This window comes from Salmo trutta, chromosome 31 (genome assembly GCF_901001165.1).
Source record: "Salmo trutta chromosome 31, fSalTru1.1, whole genome shotgun sequence".
Taxonomy (NCBI): domain Eukaryota; kingdom Metazoa; phylum Chordata; class Actinopteri; order Salmoniformes; family Salmonidae; genus Salmo; species Salmo trutta.
This window is the reverse complement of record NC_042987.1, coordinates 31,444,640-31,465,848: the sequence shown is the minus strand read 5'-3', so window position 1 is coordinate 31,465,848 and position 21,209 is coordinate 31,444,640. Positions and strand designations below refer to the sequence as shown.

The following is a 21,209-nucleotide window of genomic DNA, read 5'->3' as shown; positions in this document are numbered from 1 at the left end:
TTTGGGTCAACCTATATGTGAACTAGAGGTCGACCGATTATGATTTTTCAATGCCGATACCGATTATTGGCGGAACAAAAAAGCCGATACCGATTACTCGGCCGATTAAAAAAGGTATTTATTTGTAATAATGACAATTACAACAATACTGAATGAACACTTATGTTAACTTAATATAATACATCAATAAAATCGATTTAGCCTCAAATAAATACTGAAACATGTTCAATTTGGTTTAAATAATGCAAAAACAAAGTGTTGGGAGAAGAAAGTAAAAGTGCAATATGTGCCATGTAAGAAAGCTAACGTTTAAGTTCCTGGCTCAGAACATGAGAACATATGAAAGCTGGTGGTTCCTTTAAACATGAGTCTTCAATATTCCCAGGTAAGATGTTTTAGGTTGTAGTTATTATATGAATTATAGGACTATTTCTCTCTATATGATTTGTATTTCATATACCTTTGACTATTGGATGTTCTTCTAGGCACTTTAGTATTGCCAGTGTAACAGTATAGCTTCCGTCCCCCTCCTCGCTCCTTCCTGGGCACGAACCAGGAACACATCGACAACAGCCACATTCGAAGCAGCATTACCCATGTGGAAACAACTACTCCAAGTCTCAGAGCGAGTGACGTTTGAAACGCTATTAGCGCGCACCCGGCTAACTAGCTAGCCATTTCACATCGGTCACACCAGCCTCAACTTGGGAGTTGATAGGCTTGAAGTCATAAACAGCGCAATGCATTGCGAAGGGCTGTTTGAATGAATGCTTGCTTACGAGCGTGCTGCTGCCTACCATCGCTCAGTCAGACTGCTCTATCAAATCATAGACTTAATTATCACATAATAACACAGAAATACGAGCCTTAGGTCATTAATATGGTCGAATCCAGAAACGATCATCTCGAAAACAAAATGTTATTCCTGTTACATTGCACAACCTTCAATGTTATGTCATAATTATGTAAAATTCTGGAAAATTAGTTCGCAACGAGCCAGGCGGCCCAAACTGTTGCATATACCCTGACTGCATGCAATGAACGCAAAATGACACAATTTCACCTGGTTAATATTGCCTGCTAACCTGGATTTCTTTTAGCTAAATATGCAGGTTTAAAAATATATACTTCTGTGTATTGATTTTAAGAAAGACATTGATGTTTATGGTTAGGTACAGTCGTGCAACGATTGTGCTTTTTTCGCAAATGCGCTTTTGTTAAATCATCCCCCGTTTGGCCAAGTCGGCTGTCTTTGTTAGGAAGAAATAGTCTTCACAGTTCGCAACGAGCCAGGCGGCCCAAACCCCTGCATATACCCTGACTCTGTTTGCAAGAGAAGTGACACATTTTCCCTAGTTAATATTGCCTGCTAACATGAATTTCTTTTAACTAAATATGCAGGTTTAAAAATATATACTTGTGTATTGATTTTAAGAAAGGCATTGATGTTTATGGTTGGAGCAACGTGTGCCTAAGCGATTATATGCAACGCAGGACAGGCTAGATAAACTAGTAATATCATCAACCATGTGTAGTTAACTAGTGATTATGATTGAGTGATTGTTTTTTTTAAGATAAGTTTAATGCTAGCTAGCAACTTACCTTGGCTTCTAACTGCATTCGCATAACAGGCAGGCTCCTCGGGAGTGCAATGTAAAGCAGGTAGTTAGAGCGTTGGACTAGTTAATGTAAGGTTGCAAGATTGAATCCCTGAGCTGACAAGGTAAAAATCTGTCGTTCTGCCCCTGAACAAGGCAGTTAACCCACCGTTCCTAGGCCGTCATTGAAAATAAGAATGTGTTCTTAACTGACTTGCCTAGTTAAATAAAAGGTCTTAAAAGATATATATATAATAAATACATATTTTTGTTTTTTAATCGCTGTCCAAAAATACCGATTTCCGATTGTTATGAAAACTTGAAATCGGCCCTAATTAAATCGGCCATTCCGATTAATCGGTCGACCTCTAATGTGAACAGACATTTTCAGTAATGAAATATAACAAGTCAGATCATCTCTTACTGACTCTCACCTCTAAGCAATCCTGTGCATAACGACGTCAGAAACTATACCTGACTTCACTGCTCTAGTCAACACCCATCAGAGACTTCACTCCTCACACTGATTGAGTAGTTTAAATGTAATGTTGAGCTCTCTCGTGTTTTTGTGCATACCCGTTAACAAGAGTTCTGTTCGTGGTGCTGAATGTACTTTTCCCTCCATGTAGTTCATTGCATGTTTAATAATGAAAATACCTACCAAAAGGAAAACATGGATGGGGTTTATTTCTGTGCATGTTAAAAAAGTAAAATAAGTAGCATATCTAGATGTGATTTACAGTAGATATGTCAACACAGTCATACACATGATGTATAATCCTGTAATATGATTCTTTCCCACGATGGCAAAAATATATTCTAATGTGGCCCTCCATGGAAAATAATTGCCCAGGCCTGGTGTAGGCCTACCTGCTGCTGCATTGTCTGACAGTCTCTCTCTCCTTGAGCAACAACCCACTCATCTCGCACAAATGCAGGTGATGCTGATATGAAGACAGCTTGTCTGTCGAAACGTTGGACATAAATATTTTTGCATCTGAGCTCCTAGAGTGTGTGGCACTCCTTTATTATTTTTTTAAGTGTTCCACTCCGCTAGCCAGCACCTCGCCTAAATAGGTGTGCGTTTCTTTCGCCTCTAAATAAATTATATTAACATATTATTAAAGTAATTTCCATGGCTTTTCCAAAACTTTTGGGATTTGATACTTTTCCAGGCCTGGAAAACACAATTTCAAAATTCTATAACTTTTCCAGTATTTTCATGACCGTACGAACCCTGCCCCTAAGCCCTCACCCTTGACCCCCCATTAGCCCAAGGCCTCCTGCCAAACCCTCTGAGTCTCTTTGACATGGAGTTACTCCAGGTGTAGACAGATTTATGGTGCATAGGGCTTCTAGACTCCTCATATGAGTATTATATACACAATGCCTTCTGAAAATATTCAGACCCCTTGAGTTATTCCACATTTTGTTAGGTTACAACCTTATTTAAAAAAATCCCCATCAATCTACACACAATACCCAATTTTTGCTAATTTATAAAAAATACAAAAACTGAAATCACACTTACCTAAGTATTCAGACCCTTTACTCAGTACTTTGTTGAAGCACCTTAGTCTCCCAGTCCCTGCTGCTGAAAAACATCCCCACAGCATGATGCTGCCACCACCATGCTTCACCATAGGGATGGTGCCAGGTTTCTTCCAGACGTGACACTTGGCATTCAGACCAAAGAGTTCAATCGTGGTTTCATCAGACCAGAGAATCTTGTTTCTCATGGTCTGAGAGTCTTCAGGTGCCTTTTGGCAAACTCAGGAGTGGCTTCCGTCTAGCCACTCTACCATAAAGGCCTGATTGGTGGAGTGCTGCAGAGATGGTTGTCCTTCTGGAAGGTTCTCCCATCTCCACAGAGTATCTCTAGAGCTCTGTCAGAGTGACCATCGGGTTCTTGGCCACCTCCCTGACCAAGGCCATTCTCCCCCGATTGCTCAGTTTGGCTGGGCGGCCAACTCTAGGAAGAGTCTTGGTGGTTCCAAACTTCTTCCATTTAAAAATGATGGAGGCCACTGTGTTCTTGGGGACCTTCAATGCTGCATACATTTTTTGGTACCCTTCCCCAGATCTGTGCCTCGACACAATCCTGTCTCGGAGCTCTACGGACAATTCCTTCGACCTCATGGCCTGGTTTTTGCTCTGACATGCACTGTCAACTGTGGAACCTTATATAGACAGGTGTGTGCCTTTCCAAATCATGTCCAATGAATTGAATTTACCACAGGTGGACTGCAATCAAGTTGTAGATGGAAACAGGATGATGAATGTGCAAGTAGAGATACTGGGATGCAAAGGAGCAAAAAGAAAAATAACAGTATGGGGATGAGGTAGTTGGATGGACTATTTACGGATGGGCTATGTACAGGTGCAGTGATCTGTGAGCTGCTCTGACAGCTGGTGCTTAAAGTTAGTGAGGGAGATATGAGTCTCCAGCTTCAGTGATTTTTGCAATTCGTTCCAGTCATTGGCAGCAGAGAACTGTAAGGAAAGGCGGTCAAAGGAGGAATTGGCTTTGGGGGTGAACAGTGAAATATAGGTGCTGGTAGCGATCGGTTGAAGAGCATGCATTTAGTTTTACTTGCATTTAAGAGCAGTTGGAGGCCACGGAAGGAGAGTTGTATGGCATTGAAGCTCGTCTGGAGGTTAGTTAACACAGTGTCCAAAGAAAGGCCAGAAGTATACAGAATTGAGAAATAATGTTATTTTTTATTAATACGCTTGCTAAAATTTCAAAAAATCTGTTTTCGCTTTGTGGGATATTATGGGGTATTGTGTGTGTATTACTGAGGCTGTAACGTAACAAAATGTGGAAAGTCAAGGTCTGAATACTTTCCATAGGAATTGTATATATTTTTTTTTAAATGATGTATTACTTACTGACACTGACATGGAGTGCTCCATGTTCCTGCTGGTAGCAGGTCTCAACCTGGATGCAGGGAAATGGCCTGCAGGACTCCTGCCTTGGAGTATGGTTGTATCTACTGTATCTCCACCAGGCTCCTGGAAATCAGACGAGAAACCTGCATAGATGAACTAAATAAAATGGTACCTCTATTTAGTCAAGTCAATATTTTTTTTTACATTGGAGTGTATAGGTTTTTGTTCCAGCGCTTCACCAACACCTCATTCAACTAACTGATCTAAATTTTACAAAAACTTGCACGCAGTTCAGTCTGCTGGGACAGAAATCACCCACGTCTGTATTATTGAATGAACTTCAAGTTACAAGCTTACAATTCTGCATGATAGAAATATATCCACACATGTTATTCTCTGTCTAACCTTGTGAATAAACTCCAAAAACAAGTTTAAATTTAGCTAGCTAGCTAACATTAGCTGCTGTCAATTGTCTGACATGTACCATTATATTTCACGTTAAACACACCTTTTCACAAAAAAATAAATCGATGTACACATATGAAATAGATGATTACCTTCAAGTAGATTGTTTTATTCTAGTACTTCAGGTCGAGGATTAAGTAACGTTACTTTGTAGAAATGACTTCTCTTTTCCTCTTCAAGCTAATTCCTGAGATTTGATTGATGGAACAATCCAGCCAATGGTTGGAGCAATAGGCGGCTGTGGTTTTAGCTGATTGGCCAGGAGTAAAAAGGTCCTGCCCCCAGATCTGCTCAAACCATTTAACTGGCGAATGTCTTTCTACAAATGTACGAATCACTTGGTAATGTGACAACAGTGACAGAACTCTGAGAATGCATATTTTTGATTCACATCAGAATATTTATAGTGGTAAATGGACTGATGATGTGCAAGTAGAGATACTGGGGTGCAAAAAAGCAAGAGGGTAAGTAATAATATGGGGATGAGTTAGTCGGGTGTGCTATTTACAGATTGGCTGTGTACAGGTACAGTGATCGGTAAGATGCTCAGACAGCTGATGCTTAAAGTTAGAGAGGGAGATATAAGACTCCAGTTTCAGAGATTTTTGCAATTCGTTCCAGTCATTGGCAGCAGAGAACTGGAAGGAAAGGCGGCCAAAGGAAGTGTTGGTTTTGGGGATGACCAGTGCAATATACCTGCTGGAGCGAGTGCTACGGGTGGGTGTTGCTATGGTGACCAGTTAGGTGATATAAGGCGGGGCTTTACCTAGCAAAGACTTATAGATGACATGGAGCCAGTGGGTTTGGCGACAGTTATGTAGTGAGGGCCAGACAACGACAGCATACAGGTCGCAGTGGTGGGTAGTATATGGGGCTTTGGTGATAAAACGGATGTCACTGTGATAGACTACATCAGTTTGCTGAGTAGAGTGTTGGAGGCTATTTTGTAAATGACATCACCGAAGTCAAGGATCGGTAGGATAGTCAGTTTTACAAGGGTATGTTTGGCGGCATGAGTGAAGGATGCTTTGTTGCGAAATAGGAAGCCAATTCTAGATTTAATTTTGGATTGGAGATGCTTAATGTGAGTCTGGAAGGAGAGTTTACAGTCTAGCCAGACACCTAGGTATTTGTAGTTATCCACATATTCTTGGTCAGAACCGTCCAGAGTAGTGATGCTAGTCGGGCGGGAGGGTGCGGGCAGCAATCGGTTGAAGAGCATGCATTTAGTTTAACTAGCATTTAAAAGCAGTTGGAGGCCACGGAAGGAGTGTTGTATGGCGTCGAAACTCGTTTGGAGGTTTGTTAGCACAGTGTCCAAAGGGCCAGATGTATACAGAATGGTGTCGTCTGCGTAGAGGTGGATCAGAGAATCACCCGCAGCAAGAGTGACATTGTTGATATATACAGAGAAAAGAGTCGGCCCGAGAATTGAACCCTGTGTGAGAAGTAGTTGGTGAACCAGGCGAGGCAGTCATTTGAGAAGCCAAGGCTATTGAGTCTGTCGATAAGAATGTGGTGATTGACAGAGTCGAAAGCCTTGGCCAGGTCGATGAAGACGAATGCACAGTAATGTCTTTTACCGATGGCAGTTATGATATCGTTTAGGACCTTGAGCGTGGCTGAGATGCACCCATGACCAGCTCCGAAACAAGATTGCATAGTGGAGAAGGTACGGTGGGATTCGAAATGGTCGGTGATCTGTTTGTTAACTTGGCTTTTGAAGATTTTAGAAAGGCAGGGCAGAATGGATATAGGTCTATAACAGTTTGGGTCTAGAGTGTCTCCCCCTTTGAAGAGGGGGATGACCGCGGCAGCTTTCCAATCTTTGGGGATCTCAGACGATACGAAAGAGAGGTTGAATCGGCTAGTAATAGGGGTTGCAAGAGTTTCGGAGGATAATTTTTGAAAGAGAGGGTCCAGATTGTCTAACCCAGCTGATTTGTAGGGATCCAGATTTTGCAGCTCTTTCATTACATCAGCTGTCTGGATTTGGGTGAAGGAGAAGCGGGGGGAGCAAGTTGCTGTAGGGGGTGCTAAGATGTTGGCCAGGGTAGTGGTAGCCAGGTGGAAAGCATGGCCAGCCGTGGAAAAATGCTTATTAAAATGATCGATTATTGTTGATTTATCGGTGGTGACAGTGTTTCCTATGGGAGGAGGTGCTCTTATTCTCCATGGACTTTACAGTGTCCCAAAACCTTTTGGAATTAGTGCTACAGGATGAAAATTTATGTTTGAAAAAGCTAGCCTTAGCTTTCCTAACTGCCTGTGTATATTGGTTCCTGACTTCCCTGAAAAGTTGCATATCGCAGGGGCTATTCGATGCTAATGCAGAACGCCACAGGATGTTTTGTGCTGGTCAAGGGCAGTCAAGTCTGGGGTGAACCAAGGGCTATATCTGTTCTTAGTTCTACATTTTTTGAATGGGGCATGCTTATTTAAGATGGAGAGGAAAGCACTTTTGAAGAGCAACCAGGTGTCCTCTACTGACGGGATGAGGTCAATCTCCTTCCAGGATACCCGGGCCAGGTCGATTAGAAAGGCCTGCTCGCTGAAGCGTTTTAGGGAGCGTTTGACAGTGATGAGGGGTGGTCGTTTGACCGCGGACCCAGTACGCACAAAGGCAATGATCGCTGAGATCCTGGTTGAAGACAGCAGAGGTGTATTTAGAGGGCAGGTTGGTCAGGATATCTAAGAGGGTGCCCATGGTTACAGATTAAGATCAAGAGTACCTGGTAGGTTCCTTGATGATTTGTGTGAGATTGAGGGCATCTAGCTCAGATTGTAGGACGGCCGGGGTGTTAAGCATGAAGATGGATGGGGGGCGATCAATTCACATATGGTGTCCAGGGCACAACTGGGGGCCGAGGGGGTTCTATATCAAGCGGCAACGGTGAGAGACTTGTTTCTGGAAAGGTGGATTTTTAAAAGTAGAAGTTTGAATTGTTTGGGCACAGACATGGATAGTAAGACAGAACGCTGCAGGCTAACTCCGCCCCCTTTGGCAGTTCTATCTTGGCGGAAAATGTTATAGTTAGGGATAGTCAAGATTTTTGGTGGCCTTCCTAAGCCAGGATTCAGACACGGCTAGGACATCCGGGTTGGCGGAGTGTGCTAAAGCTGTGAATAAAACAAACTTAGGGAGGCTTCTAATGTTAAACATGCATGAAACCAATGCTTTTACGGTTACAGAAGTCAACAAATGAGCGCGCCTGGGTAATGGGAGTGATGCTGGGGGCTGCAGGGCCTGGGTTAACCTCTACATCACCAGAGGAACAGAGGGGGAGTAGGATAAGGGTACAGCTAAAGGCTATAAGAACTGGTCGTCTAGTACGTTTGGAACAGAGAGTAAAAGGAGCAGGTTTCTGGACGGAAGAATAGATTCAAGGCAATGTACAGACACGGGTATGGTAGGATGTGAGTACAGTGGAGGTAAGACTAGGCATTGAGGGACGATGAGAGAGGTTTTGTCTCTAGAGGCACCATTTAAGCCAGGTGCGGTCACTGCATGTGTGGGGGGTGGAACATAAGGGCTAGCTAAGGAATATTGAGCAGGGCTGGAGGCTCTACAGTGAATTAAGACAAAAACTACTAACCAAAACAGCAGTAGACAAGGCATATTGAAATTAGAGAGAGGCATGTGTAGCCGAGTGATCATAGGGTCCATTGAGTTGCTAGGCGAGCTGGACGCACGGCAGTTCAGACAGCTAGCAGGCCGGGGCTAGCAGCAGGCTAGCAGATGGGCCTCAGGGGAACGTCACAACGGGAGAGCCAAATCTAAGGGTAGAGCTAAAAAATTAAAGCCCCTTGGGTGCTGCCATAGTTACATTAGAAGTGCCCATCCAAGAAGGCTCAAGGTCATTGGCCACAGATAAAATTACGTCAATTCACGTTAGATCTACAGTAGCTTTGATTGGACTGATCGTTTCAACATCATACTTTGGGGGTAGAAGCTGTTACGAAGTCTTTTGGTCCTAGACTTCGCACTCCGTACCGCTTGCTGGGCAGAAGCAGAGAGAACAGTCTATGGTTAGGGTGGCTGGAGTCTTTTTACGCTGCTGCTACTCTTTGTTTATTATCTATGTATAGTCACTTTAACTCTACCTACATGTACATATTACCTCTTACCTCGACTAACCGGTGCCCCCGCACATTGACTCTGTACCGGTACCCCCTGTATATAGCCTCGCTATTGTTATTTTACTGCTGCTCTTTAATTATTTGTTATTTTTTATATCAATATTTTTACTTAATACTTTTTCCTTAACTGCATTGTTGGTTAAGGGCTTGTAAGTAAGCAGCACATGTGAAAAATACAATTTGATTAGAAATCCTTTTTAATCCTTGTCATATGAAGAGAAATAACGAAGAGAAATTATAGATAAAACTTATCGGTGCTCATCGGCCATAAACATTACACAACAAGTTGGAAATCGCAAATTCAACAATGAGTGGTTTTGATGGAATTGGTCGCTAACTGCAAGCATTGCATAGAAATCACTAGCCTGCTATTCAGTGGAGTGGCTGTGTGGTCCCAAGTCTGGGTTTAAGGGTCTCTTTTCCAAACTTCAAATTATAAATATTCAACATTGGCCATGCTGTCAATCCCCCCCCCGAAAGCACCATAAATCCAGAGAATGCCTGACTTTGAAGACAACATTTTCCCACGAAGGACTGCCGCACCACCTTCCTGTTCAAGAGAGCACAGCACAACAAGGTGAATCCAAAAATGTCTTGTATGCTGCTGCATAAATTATGTAATATGCCAGGGAGATTTGTATACTGTAGCTAAGAAAGTAATACTAAGTGTATGTTGTGTTAATAGTCCAAGCTGTTAGTTGTCCATGTGCCTCACCCTAATAGTTTGGTCTATTTTCTCCCCTTAAATTTTGCCTACTGTTCTGACTTGGTGGTGCACATGTAGCCTATAACCTGTCTTAGAGAAATGTAATCAATCTTTTAAGAGCTTTCATTGTCTGCTTATATGCCCCCTTCATTTATCCTACTGTTCTGACTTGGTGTACAGGGAGAACACTGTAAGAACGGCCAATGTTCTGAACAAATTTAAAAAGTTATATTTTCTACGTCTTTCCTAGCTCGCTCATTAATGTCTCAATCAAATGATGGATTGCCTCTTATCCGCTTGTCGTCCCCTTATGCTATAGTTTGTAAACCTCAATTGTCAGTAGAAACCACATTTGTTTAAGCAAGTCAGCCATATCAGCTATGTTTTTTTTAAATTAGGCTGAATGAACTGTTAGCCAGGTGTGGCAGTGGTAAGGTGTTGGGACAGCTTTATGTTGACCCTAACAGTTTGTGGGCACCGTTTTTCCCCTTATAGTGCAATGTATGTATAATGTATTGTTTAGTGTTGTGTAGTGGCTTTGCTGGCATGCATCCCCCCATATTATTATTTTAAGAAATTAACTTTATTTCTTTATGTTGCGTTTTGAAACTGCATTATCATTTATGGCTGCAATGACAGGCTACATTTGCACAGAGATTGTGTGTGTTCGCCCTGTGTCGCAAGCTTTGAACCACATATTTTTAGGGTCGCAGGTCAAAATGTGAAAACCACAGAGATAGCGAACAAATTGTTGATTGACTGTACAGCTATAAGATCGGGTGCAGCGCAAACGTAAACTTGTAGGTAGAGAGGACAGTGGCGGTTCTAGACCATTTAAACTGGGGGGGCCAAGCTGGGGCCAGTTGTACTGTTAGAGGGGCCAGTTACATTAGACGTTATTGTTGTCATATCGTTTTCTTCACTGCATTGCCGGCATTAGCAGGCAAAAGACCATGTTCATAATCATTCAACAATTTATTTGCATTTTCTGTCTAATAAAGAACATAGCAAAAATTAGTTATGTAAAAATTATTTCATACTCCACATTTAGGGGGGCCACAAGGGGGTCAATTACTAGCATAGGCCTACAGTTTTTTGGGGGGATTTCAAAATTGCTTGAAGTTGATAACTTAATTATGAAGCTTGAATTTGTTCAAATTAATTTAGGCAATATAATCCAAATGTGTTGTCGACAAAATAATGAAAAGGGCTGTTTTAGCCTCAATAAATAGATAAAGATTTGTAGTCATTGCCTGTATAGATTTTGTTTTACTTGACATTTGACTACTGGACTTAACTTGCTCTTAGAATGCAAGACTTGGATTTGACTTGAGACTTGGACCTTGTGATTTGAGACTTTCTTGTGACTTGAATAATAGTGACTTGGTCTCACCTCTGGTAATAATTCAGAAAATATATTATGCTTGCAAATCTTTTTGAATGTATTCAAATTACAAATTGTTAAAAAAATTCACACATCCTGATGATACAAGCTTGCCTAATTAAATTACACATTTGCAAATCGTACTTGCAACCACGAATCTCAATCTGCGACCACAAAATTCAAAATACAAACTTCTGTCATTATTTTCCCATACCAGTCCATTTGAAACTATTTAAAATGCGCGGGTTCTGCTGGCAACGTTTCTCAAATGCAACCATGCTAGTTTGTCGGGAAATTTAACTACAGCCGAGACCACTGACATGACATTGATGCAGATACCAATATTTTGCTGCGGCATGCGCTTTACCGTCAACATAATCTGTGCGGGGTTGACTCGTCTTTAAAATGACGCTGTCAATCAAATGTACTCTACTTGTCTGTTCAGTCTCACGACTGGGTTTTCCACCTGATTATTAGGCTAAATGTCTTTGTTGATCTATATACTAAAACTACTGCTGTCCCAAATGCTTCAATGCATAGAAATTGCTGTTCATCTCACGCTTCTTCCTCGCCTGGAGTGCAGGCAGAATAACCAAAGCTCTATTTTGATGCGCGCTGTCAAACACGCATGCACGCCCCATATTTGCACTGGAGCAGCTATAATACTGTGCAACTTTTGAAGACGATTGGCCTCGGGATTCCTCTCCATTTGAGAATAACTAACTACACGAATATGATAGTAAGGAGACTGGTTTCCATTCATGCAAATAATATTTGCTGGCATACGGGGCTGTTTGTTATTGTTTACCTCTGTGGCCAAACTACGTGCCGCCGCACATATTACTGCATTTGACAGGTCGCGAGCAATCACAGCAAATAGCTAAAAACAGACACGCTTACCCTCGCTGCTCGGGTAATACTCAAATCTTTCATCACTTCCTCGAATGCTGCTGTCTCTTCTGCCTGCTTCTGATTATGTAAAGCGATTTTCTCGCTAAATTTCCGCGGATTGTTCGATGTCGCCATGTTTCGCTCTTCTGCTCCGCTTTCCCTCAGGAGACGTTGCGTGCCCACGTCCTTGCGCGTGGGCGTAGTTAAGGCGCACATCTGGAGCGCCCGCGTTTCCCACATTTTTCACCAGGGATGGATAAAATGCAAAAAGTGATAGGTCATTTCCCCCTCACTGTCGTTTAAACATTTTATCCACTGTCCACTTGCGGATAATCTAAAATAAATGATAACTTTTATAAATGATCCTCTATTGAACATGTTGGTAAGGTTATTCTTATTTTGAATGCCTTGTTTAGCTATTAAACCCACTGTACTGTACATGGTATAACAATACTCTATCCTGTTCCCATTATTTTCCTCTGATGAAAGCTATAGCCTATAGAGAAAAGCAGTTGTGTGTCTGTTACTTTCCATTTTTTGTAGTCTTTAGTAGCCACTGGCCAGATGTCCCCACTCAAATGAGTGTGCTTTTAGAATTCTCACTGGGAATCAAATGCATAAACCACTGTCAACCACATCAGTCACTAACATGCTGAAAGTACCAATACTGGCAAAAAAAATCAAATGGTTTTATTTTTCCCACAGACACACAAGGCTAAAGAGCTACAGGCGCAGTCCAAGCACAATGAAACAATATGCTGTTTCACCCACTATTCAGAGTAGTGGAAATAAATTGGCTGTAAAGTAACCAAGGAAACCATTGAAGAGGGTATACCAGGGCAATGGGTGTGTGGGATTATGTTGTTATTGCCAGCTAAACCCTGAAAAAAACCTTGAAGTTGAGCCTCAGTGAAAAGGCTATAGGTAGCATGGATAAAATGACATCTTAGCCGATTTCTGTGTCCTGCTCCTCGGATATTGTTTAATCTAGTTACATAAACAGCTACAGCAGGCTTCCCTGTACATAGAGACATGTAATCACAAAAATAACTAAAATGGTTCCATAGTTTATCAATTTAATTTAAATAGAGAGAACTTTTCCCCTGACCCCGACTTCATCTCCACTTCACTTTAGATCCCCCCCAGCCCCTTCCCTCAAAACATTGGTGATGGCAGCCAATATTTGCTGTGAAAATGAATATCCAGCTAAAACACAAACCCGTGCCAATGCTATGCCCCCAAAAAAGAGAAGCATTTCTGACAAATGGATGTATAAATATGTGATAAAAGGTGTAATATCTTTAGATAGGTAGATGGATATATTCATGGTGGATGGATAAGGTATTTAACGTTTTGTGGGATTGAGATATTCATGGTAACTCATGCTCAAGGCAGTTACTGACAGCAGGGGGAGGTATATCTAAAGAGCAAATTGTTTTCACTACTCTGTTGTGCTTCTGTTGTCTTAGTTGTATGCACAGTCCGTCTAATGTGGTGCCCAGATTTGCTTTCACATTGTTGCTATTTAATGATTTCTGTGGTAAACATGTTAAATTGGGTATAGATAACAGCATGTGGTAGAAAACCCTGTTGTCTTCAATTGTTATGAATCTGGCGAGAGACCAGTTTGTTCTTCCAGATTGATATTTCTGTCATTTCTGTTTTGTGTATGTCAGACACCTGCTAAAATACTGAATTTGCATGTCACACAGCCTTACTGGAAATATGTTTTTGAAAACTGATGAAGTTGTCTTTGTGGTGTATACTTCCTTTGCAAGGCTTCTCCAAAGCCACTTGTCATGGTCAGCAGGAAATACAGTGCATTTGGAAAGTATTCAGACCCCTTGACTTTTTCCACATTTTGTTACGATACAGCCTTATTCTAAAATTGATAAACTCATAAATCTACACACAATAACCCATAATGACAAAGCAAAAACTGGTTTTTAGCAGGAAAAGAAACTTTGTTTGTGATAAACAATATTTTTTCAAATTCACATTATAAAACCTCTCTGCCAATACACATTATAGTTAGGTTCATTTGAACAGCCAAGCATTTTATTCCTAAATCTATTGAGATGTGGTAGCCTACCACTGCAGTATGCAGACAGTTCTCATTGTGAAAAGAAGATACATTAAAATGTATCACATCAAATCAAATCAAATTTATTTATATAGCCCTTCGTACATCAGCTGAAATCTCAAAGTGCTGTACAGAAACCCAGCCTAAAACCCCAAACAGCAAGCAATGCATGTGAAAGAAGCACGGTGGCTGGGAAAAACTCCCTAGGAAAAACTCCTGAGAAAGGCCAAAAACCTAGGAAGAAACCTAGAGAGGAACCAGGCTATGAGGGGTGGCCAGTCCTCTTCTGGCTGTGCCGGGTGGATATTATAACAGAACATGGTCAAGATGTTAAAATGTTCGTAAATGACCAGCATGGTCAAATAATAATAATCATAGTAATTGTCGAGGGTGCAACAAGCACGTCCGGTGAACAGGTCAGGGTTCCGTAGCCGCAGGCAGAACAGTTGAAACTGGAGCAGCAGCATGGCCAGGTGGACTGGGGACAGCAAGGAGTCATCATGCCAGGTAGTCCTAGGGCTCAGGTCCTCCGAGAGAAAGAAAGAAAGAAAGAGAGAATTAGAGAGAGCATATTTACATTCACACAGGACACCGGATAAGACAAGAGAATACTCCAGATGTAACAGACTGACCCTAGCCCCCCGACACATAAACTACTGCAGCATAAATACTGGAGGCTGAGACAGGAGGGATCAGAAGACACTGTGGCCCCATCCGATGATACCCCCGGACAGGGCCAAACAGGCAGGATATAACCCCACCCACTTTGCCAAAGCACAGACCCCACACCACTAGAGGGATATCTACAACCACCAACTTACCGTCCGAAGACAAGGCCGAGTATAGCCCACAAAGATGTCCGCCACGGCACAACCCAAGGGGGGGGCGCCAACCCAGACAGGAAGACCACGTCAGTGGCTCAACCTACTCAAGTGACGCACCCCTCCCATGGACGGCATGGAAGAACACCAGTAAGTCAGTGACTCAGCCCCTGTAAAAGGGTTAGAGGCAGAGAATCCCAGTGGGAAGAGGGGAACCGACAAGGCAGAGACAGCAAGGGCGGTTCGTTGCTCCAGCCTTTCCGTTCACCTTCACACTCCTTGGCCAGACTATACTTAATCATAGGACCTACTGAAGAGATAAGTCTTCAGTAAAGACTTAAAGGTTGAGACTGAGTCTGCGTCTCTCACATGGGTAGGCAGACCATTCCATAAAAATGGAGCTCTATAGGAGAAAGCCCTACCTCCAGCCGTTTGCTTAGAAATTCTAGGGACAATTAGGAGGCCTGCGTCTTGTGACCGTAGCGTACGTGTAGGTATGTACGGCAGGACCAAATCGGAAAGATAGGTAGGAGCAAGCCCATGTAATGCTTTGTAGGTTAGCAGTAAAACCTTGAAATCAGCCCTTGCCTTAACAGGAAGCCAGTGTAGGGAAGCTAGCACTGGAGTAATATGATCAAATTTTTTGGTTCTAGTCAGGATTCTAGCAGCCGTATTTAGCACTAACTGAAGTTTGTTTAGTGCTTTATCCGGGTAGCCGGAAAGTAGAGCATTGCAGTAGTCGAGCCTAGAAGTAACAAAAGCATGGATTAATTTTTCTGCGTCATTTTTGGACAGAAAGTTTCTGATTTTTGCAATGTTACGTAGATGGAAAAAAGCTGTCCTTGAAGCAGTCTTGATATGTTCTTCAAAAGAGAGATCAGGGTCCAGAGTAACGCCGAGGTCCTTCACAGTTTTATTTGAGACGACTGTACAACCATCCAGATTAATTGTCAGATTCAACAGAAGATCTCTTTGTTTCTTGGGACCTAGGACAAGCATCTCTGTTTTGTCCGAGTTTAAAAGTAGAAAATTTGCAGCCATCCACTTCCTTATGTCTGAAACACAGGCTTCTAGCGAGGGCAATTTTGGGGCTTCACCATGTTTCATTGAAATGTACAGCTGTGTGTCGTCCGCATAGCAGTGAAATTTAACATTATGTTTTCGAATGACATCCCCAAGAGGTAAAATATATAGTGAAAACAATAGTGGTCCTAGAACGGAACCTTGAGGAACACCGAAATTTACAATTGATTTGTCAGAGGACGAACCATTCACAGAGACAAACTGATATCTTTCCGACAGATAAGATCTAAACCAGGCCAGAACTTGTCCATGTAGACCAATTTGGGTTTCCAATCTCTCCAAAAGAATGTGGTGATCGATGGTATCAAAAGCGGCACTAAGATCTAGGAGCATGAGGACAGATGCAGAGCCTCGGTCTGACGTCATTAAAAGGTCATTTACCACCTTCACAAGTGCAGTCTCAGTGCTATGATGGGGTCTAAAACCAGACTGAAGCGTTTCGTATACATTGTTTGTCTTCAGGAAGGCAGTGAGTTGCTGCGCAACAACTTTTTCTAAAATTTTTGAGAGGAATGGAAGATTCGATATAGGCCGATAGTTTTTTATAATTTCTGGGTCAAGATTCGGCTTTTTCAAGAGAGGCTTTATTACTGCCACTTTTAGTGAGCTTGGTACACATCCGGTGGATAGAGAGCCGTTTATTATGTTCAACATAGGAGGGCCAAGCACAGGAAGCAGCTCTTTCAGTAGTTTAGTTGGAATAGGGTCCAGTATGCAGCTTGAGGGTTTGGAGGCCATGATTATTTTCATCATTGTGTCAAGAGATATAGTACTAAAACACTTTAGTATCTCCCTTGAGCCAAGGTCCTGGCAGAGTTGTGCAGACTCTGGACAATGAAGCCCTGGAGGAATACCCAGATTTAAAGAGGAGTCCGTAATTTGCTTTCTAATGATCATGATCTTTTCCTCAAAAAAGTTCATAAATGTATTACTGCTGAAGTGAAAGCCATCCTCCATTTGCGAATGCTGCTTTTTAGTTAGCTTTGCGACAGTGTCAAAAAGAAATTTCGGATTGTTCTTATTTTCCTCAATTAAGTTGGAAAAATAGGATGATCGTGCAGCAGTCACATGAAGTTGAAGTAAGCCTAGCAGCTATAATATAATTTCACAGAAATAATTTGCTGGTGGAAATTACATCAAATTGTGTAGGCTATGGACATAAAAACATATGTCAAATGTGTTCTGGATAGGAGTGATTCAAAACATAATTGCACACTGACTCACTGCTTATCAGTTCATATGAGTGAGTTAAACTATACTATAAAACAATTGCTATTTGAACAGTGAACAATTCAGCAATCATGTACAGTAAAGAAATGAAAGTCCCAAACTTGTGTCTTCCGCGCAGTGTGTTCTATTTTTTCTATGAGGTAATGAGGCTTTCACAGGAAATCTTGATGTGACTTTCATTTTTGCTAAGTTCCACTTTTTCACAATAGAAAAAAGGGAACTTCAAAGTTCAGTCAACAACTTCATCATCTCTCGCTCATAGACCAACTAGACAACTCTGTTCTTCTCACCAAGGCCTGGTAAAACACATTTTTATTGGTTCTGACCTACTGATCTTCTGTATTTACATTTACATTTACATTTAAGTCATTTAGCAGACGCTCTTATCCAGAGCGACTTATGGGTGCTATCTGGGGGCTATTCAAACAATACTGGAATCTGGAAAATGTTCTTAGGATATGCATTGTATTAATATATTTCTTATTAATTAATTTGTTGTTGATTTCAATTTTAATGAATCGTTTATTTAGCTCATAGGTTATTGAGATTATTTTGCAATGATGACCTGGGTTTGGTTAGTTTAGTTAATGACATAATTTATTGAATGCCTTAAATACCAGACTGTTAATGCATAGTAGGCTACCCTTCTTTTCAACACGCCAAACTGCTGTCATCCAATAATGAATTTTTTCGTTCACAGGTCATGTTGTCTAGTACAACTCTTCTCCCTGCATACTCTACCACAAACTACCTAGACTCAGCTTCTTTAAGTTCTTCTGTGGGATATGCTGTGGGTCTTCCTCTGTTCTTCATAGTTCTGGGAGTAGTGATTGCACTGATCTATACCAAGCGCAGTAAATTGAGGAATATGGGGCAGTTAGATCAACTCAAGAGCACAGAGGTCAACACATGTCAGCTTGAGGGTTCCCAATACTCGGCCATGGTCAGACCACCACCCGCTGATCCTAGCCCTATCTACGAGAACTTCACTGACTCCAACAAAACAACCATCAACATGAACAGGTAGGCTACATGATGATGATTAGTTTGGGTTGAAATGTTCAAACAAAGTGCACTGGAAGTTAATTAGGTCATTATATTGAGGAAAATCTGAGTTTGTCTTTGCCTTTTGCAAACTGTTCATTTCCAAGATTTAATTCTTTAATTTTCACAATTGAATTGTATAAATCCTACTGTGTATCAATGACTCAACAATGGACTTTTAACAGAGTTGACAAATGTTGACCACACAACAGTGAGCACACATAGGCCATGTTTGTTGTGGCATAACTGTGCGGGGAAGCATGTTCTGATGTTGGCCCATGTCTACCTGTCTCTCCAGGTCACCCGTTGAACCTGAGGACGTATATCTGCAGTGTGATTTACCCGATGACGCAATTTACAGCAACGACATGTCCTGTAGCCTGGCCATACTGCCTCCTGACACTGAGGAGGAAGATATTTATATAATGCCAGACGTTTTATAGTTACAGCCATAAAGATGACCCTATTCAAATCCAAACGGAGTCATATTTTTGTAGGACAGGAAGAGGAATCAAAGGAGCCAATATGTTCTGGTGGCTTTTATGCTTTATCCACCTCTGAAGGAACTTGGCCATATTGACAAAAACATTTGTCTTAATTAGAATCTTTTGCTTTGTTTTACAGACTAAAAAGTATGTTATGTTATTGTACATATTTTAGTAAGTGCCTGCTAGGTTCAGTACAGGGCAACAACTGTTTTGGGAAAATTTAAATATACGTAGCAGTTTAGGCCAAAATGTAAAACATTTTTACAGTGAACTTTTTCACTCTGTAGTTAGGGAGAAGTCGACATTTTCCCAATTGTTACCCGGAGGGGCGTGTTGCCTAAAAGATTGGCTGTGCTGTGTACACTGCCACTTCAGGAGGCGAGTCCAAGGCTTCTTCCCCCCATTATGGGGTATTGTGTGTAGTGACAAAAAGTCTTCATCCATTTTAAATTCAGGCTGTAATGTGGAAAAAGTAAATGTGGAAAAAGTCAAGGGGTGTGAAGACTTTCTGAAGGCCCTGTATAGCAGTCTTGTTGACCGGTCTCGAGTACGGTCTCGAGACCACATATTGAGTGTCTCGTGTTGTCTCGGTATCTGATACATTTGGACTCGGTCTTGACTCGGTCTCGGACAGTGAGGACTCATCATTTCTTGCCTAGACCAACGGAGTAAAAAACTCCTAATTATCAGCTTCCATTCAGTCCAGTGTTGCAATTTTGTGGTTTTCTTGCCAAATTTGGAAACTTTGAAAACAATGTTGCGGGGGAAAATGTATTGGTCATGGGTGGCAGATTTTTGGCGGTACTTCTAAACTGCACCATTTTACATTACATTTTTTTTTTTTTTTTACATTTTAGTCATTTAGCAGACACTCTTATCCAGAGCAACTTACAGTACTGAATGCATACATTTCATACATTCCCCCCCCGTACTGGTCCCCCGTGGGAATTGAACCCACAACCCTGGCGTTGCAAACACCATGCTCTACCAACTGAGCCACACGTGACCGCCATGGCATTTCTCTTAAAAATATATACATTTATTTCACTGTGACCTGCTGCCTCTGACTTTCAGGCAGTGAGCAGGCTGTAACTGAGTGAGTGAGTCAGTGAGTGAGCATATGAATGGGGGAGAGGGAGAGGGCCGGAGGGGTGCGTGTGTGCGTTGAGAGTACTGGTTGACAGAGTGCTGCAGCAGAGGAAGCTGAGTCACAGAGACAGAGCAGCACCAGTGCACTTTGTGACCACTTTTTACAAGTTGTAGGTAGGCTATTTAGATTGGTCATTATGGAGGCACACTTTTTCCATAAAACATATATTAACGCGCCAGAACAGCAACAAAGCATTGGAAAAGGACTTTAGGCCACTAGCGCTGTTTAGATAAGTTTGATCAGAGGTGGTTTAAAGTAAACTGCATTCTAATGTCAACTTTTCTCATGGTTAACCATATCAAGCGAAGGGTTTTACTCATGCTCAGTTCCAGGGTCTGGAGCGCTGTGCGAGTTGAAATTTGAAATGGAAGTTATGGAACTCCCTCGCGTGCTTCTGTTATGGGAAAAAGTCCACAGTGAAAATGACATTAAATGTGGAGAATGATAGGCTACATCTGCATCTGTTGGCCATCCAGTGGGCTATTCAGTTCTATTCCATTTTAGGCTACTGTGGCCTTCCATTTGAAACAATAAATATGTTGAAATGAGTATATTACTGGTGTCATTGCAAACCTATTTGTGTCACTTATGTAGCCTACCTGGAGCAAATGTATCATTCTCCACATTTAATGTCAGTTTCATTGTGGACTTTTCCCTGAAATGATATGTTGGCATGTTGGCCTATCAGGGGCTATAGACTACCTGCATCTATCTCAGTAAGCCACGGCAAAGTTTAATTGCAATTATAAACCCAGATTTTAGTCATTAGCCTATGCCTATTGAAATAACAAGTCAATCTCGCAAATAGACCATTTATAATGGTTTGTAGTCTTAACATCTGGCACACAATGAAGGCACAATTGACAGAAAATAGCCTAACATTTTTTTTTTTAAAGTTCATCCAAGTGTTTCTTGCGCAGAGATTTGAAGATCCTCTGTCCAACTTTCATCACTCAAACTCTCCTTTCGGATTTATCTATAGTTATGCACATGCTACAATTATAAACTGGGTGGTTTGAGCCCTGAATGTTGATTGGTTGAAAGCCATGGTATATCAGATGTGTACCACAGGAATGACAAAAAACTTGTTTTGACTGCTATGATTAAGCAATAAAGCCCAAGGAGGTATGGCCAATATACCATGGCTAAGGGCTGTTCTTTGTGGTATATGGTCAATATACAACGACTAAGGGATATGTCCTAAGAACAGTCATTAGCCGTGGTAAATTGGCCA

General features: G+C 41.6%; 1 protein-coding gene and 1 long non-coding RNA gene across 2 annotated transcripts in view; one reads left to right on the top strand and one right to left on the bottom strand.

Moving 5' to 3' along the window:
- The window catches only part of LOC115169956 (CREB-regulated transcription coactivator 1-like), a 47,283-nt gene extending 34,533 nt beyond the window's left edge, over positions 1–12,750 (bottom strand). The window contains exon 1 of the mRNA XM_029726119.1: positions 12,086–12,750. Within this exon, the coding sequence (XP_029581979.1) occupies positions 12,086–12,316 (231 nt within the window). The 5' untranslated portion in view covers positions 12,317–12,750. The remainder of the gene's footprint in view (positions 1–12,085) is intronic.
- A 4,739-nt stretch (positions 12,751–17,489) lies between these two features.
- On the top strand, positions 17,490–19,521 carry LOC115169953 (uncharacterized). The gene is made up of 3 exons (XR_003870939.1): positions 17,490–17,592; positions 17,994–18,316; positions 18,636–19,521. It is a non-coding gene; the product is annotated as an uncharacterized LOC115169953 (long non-coding RNA).
- Positions 19,522–21,209: the final 1,688 nt, after the last annotated feature.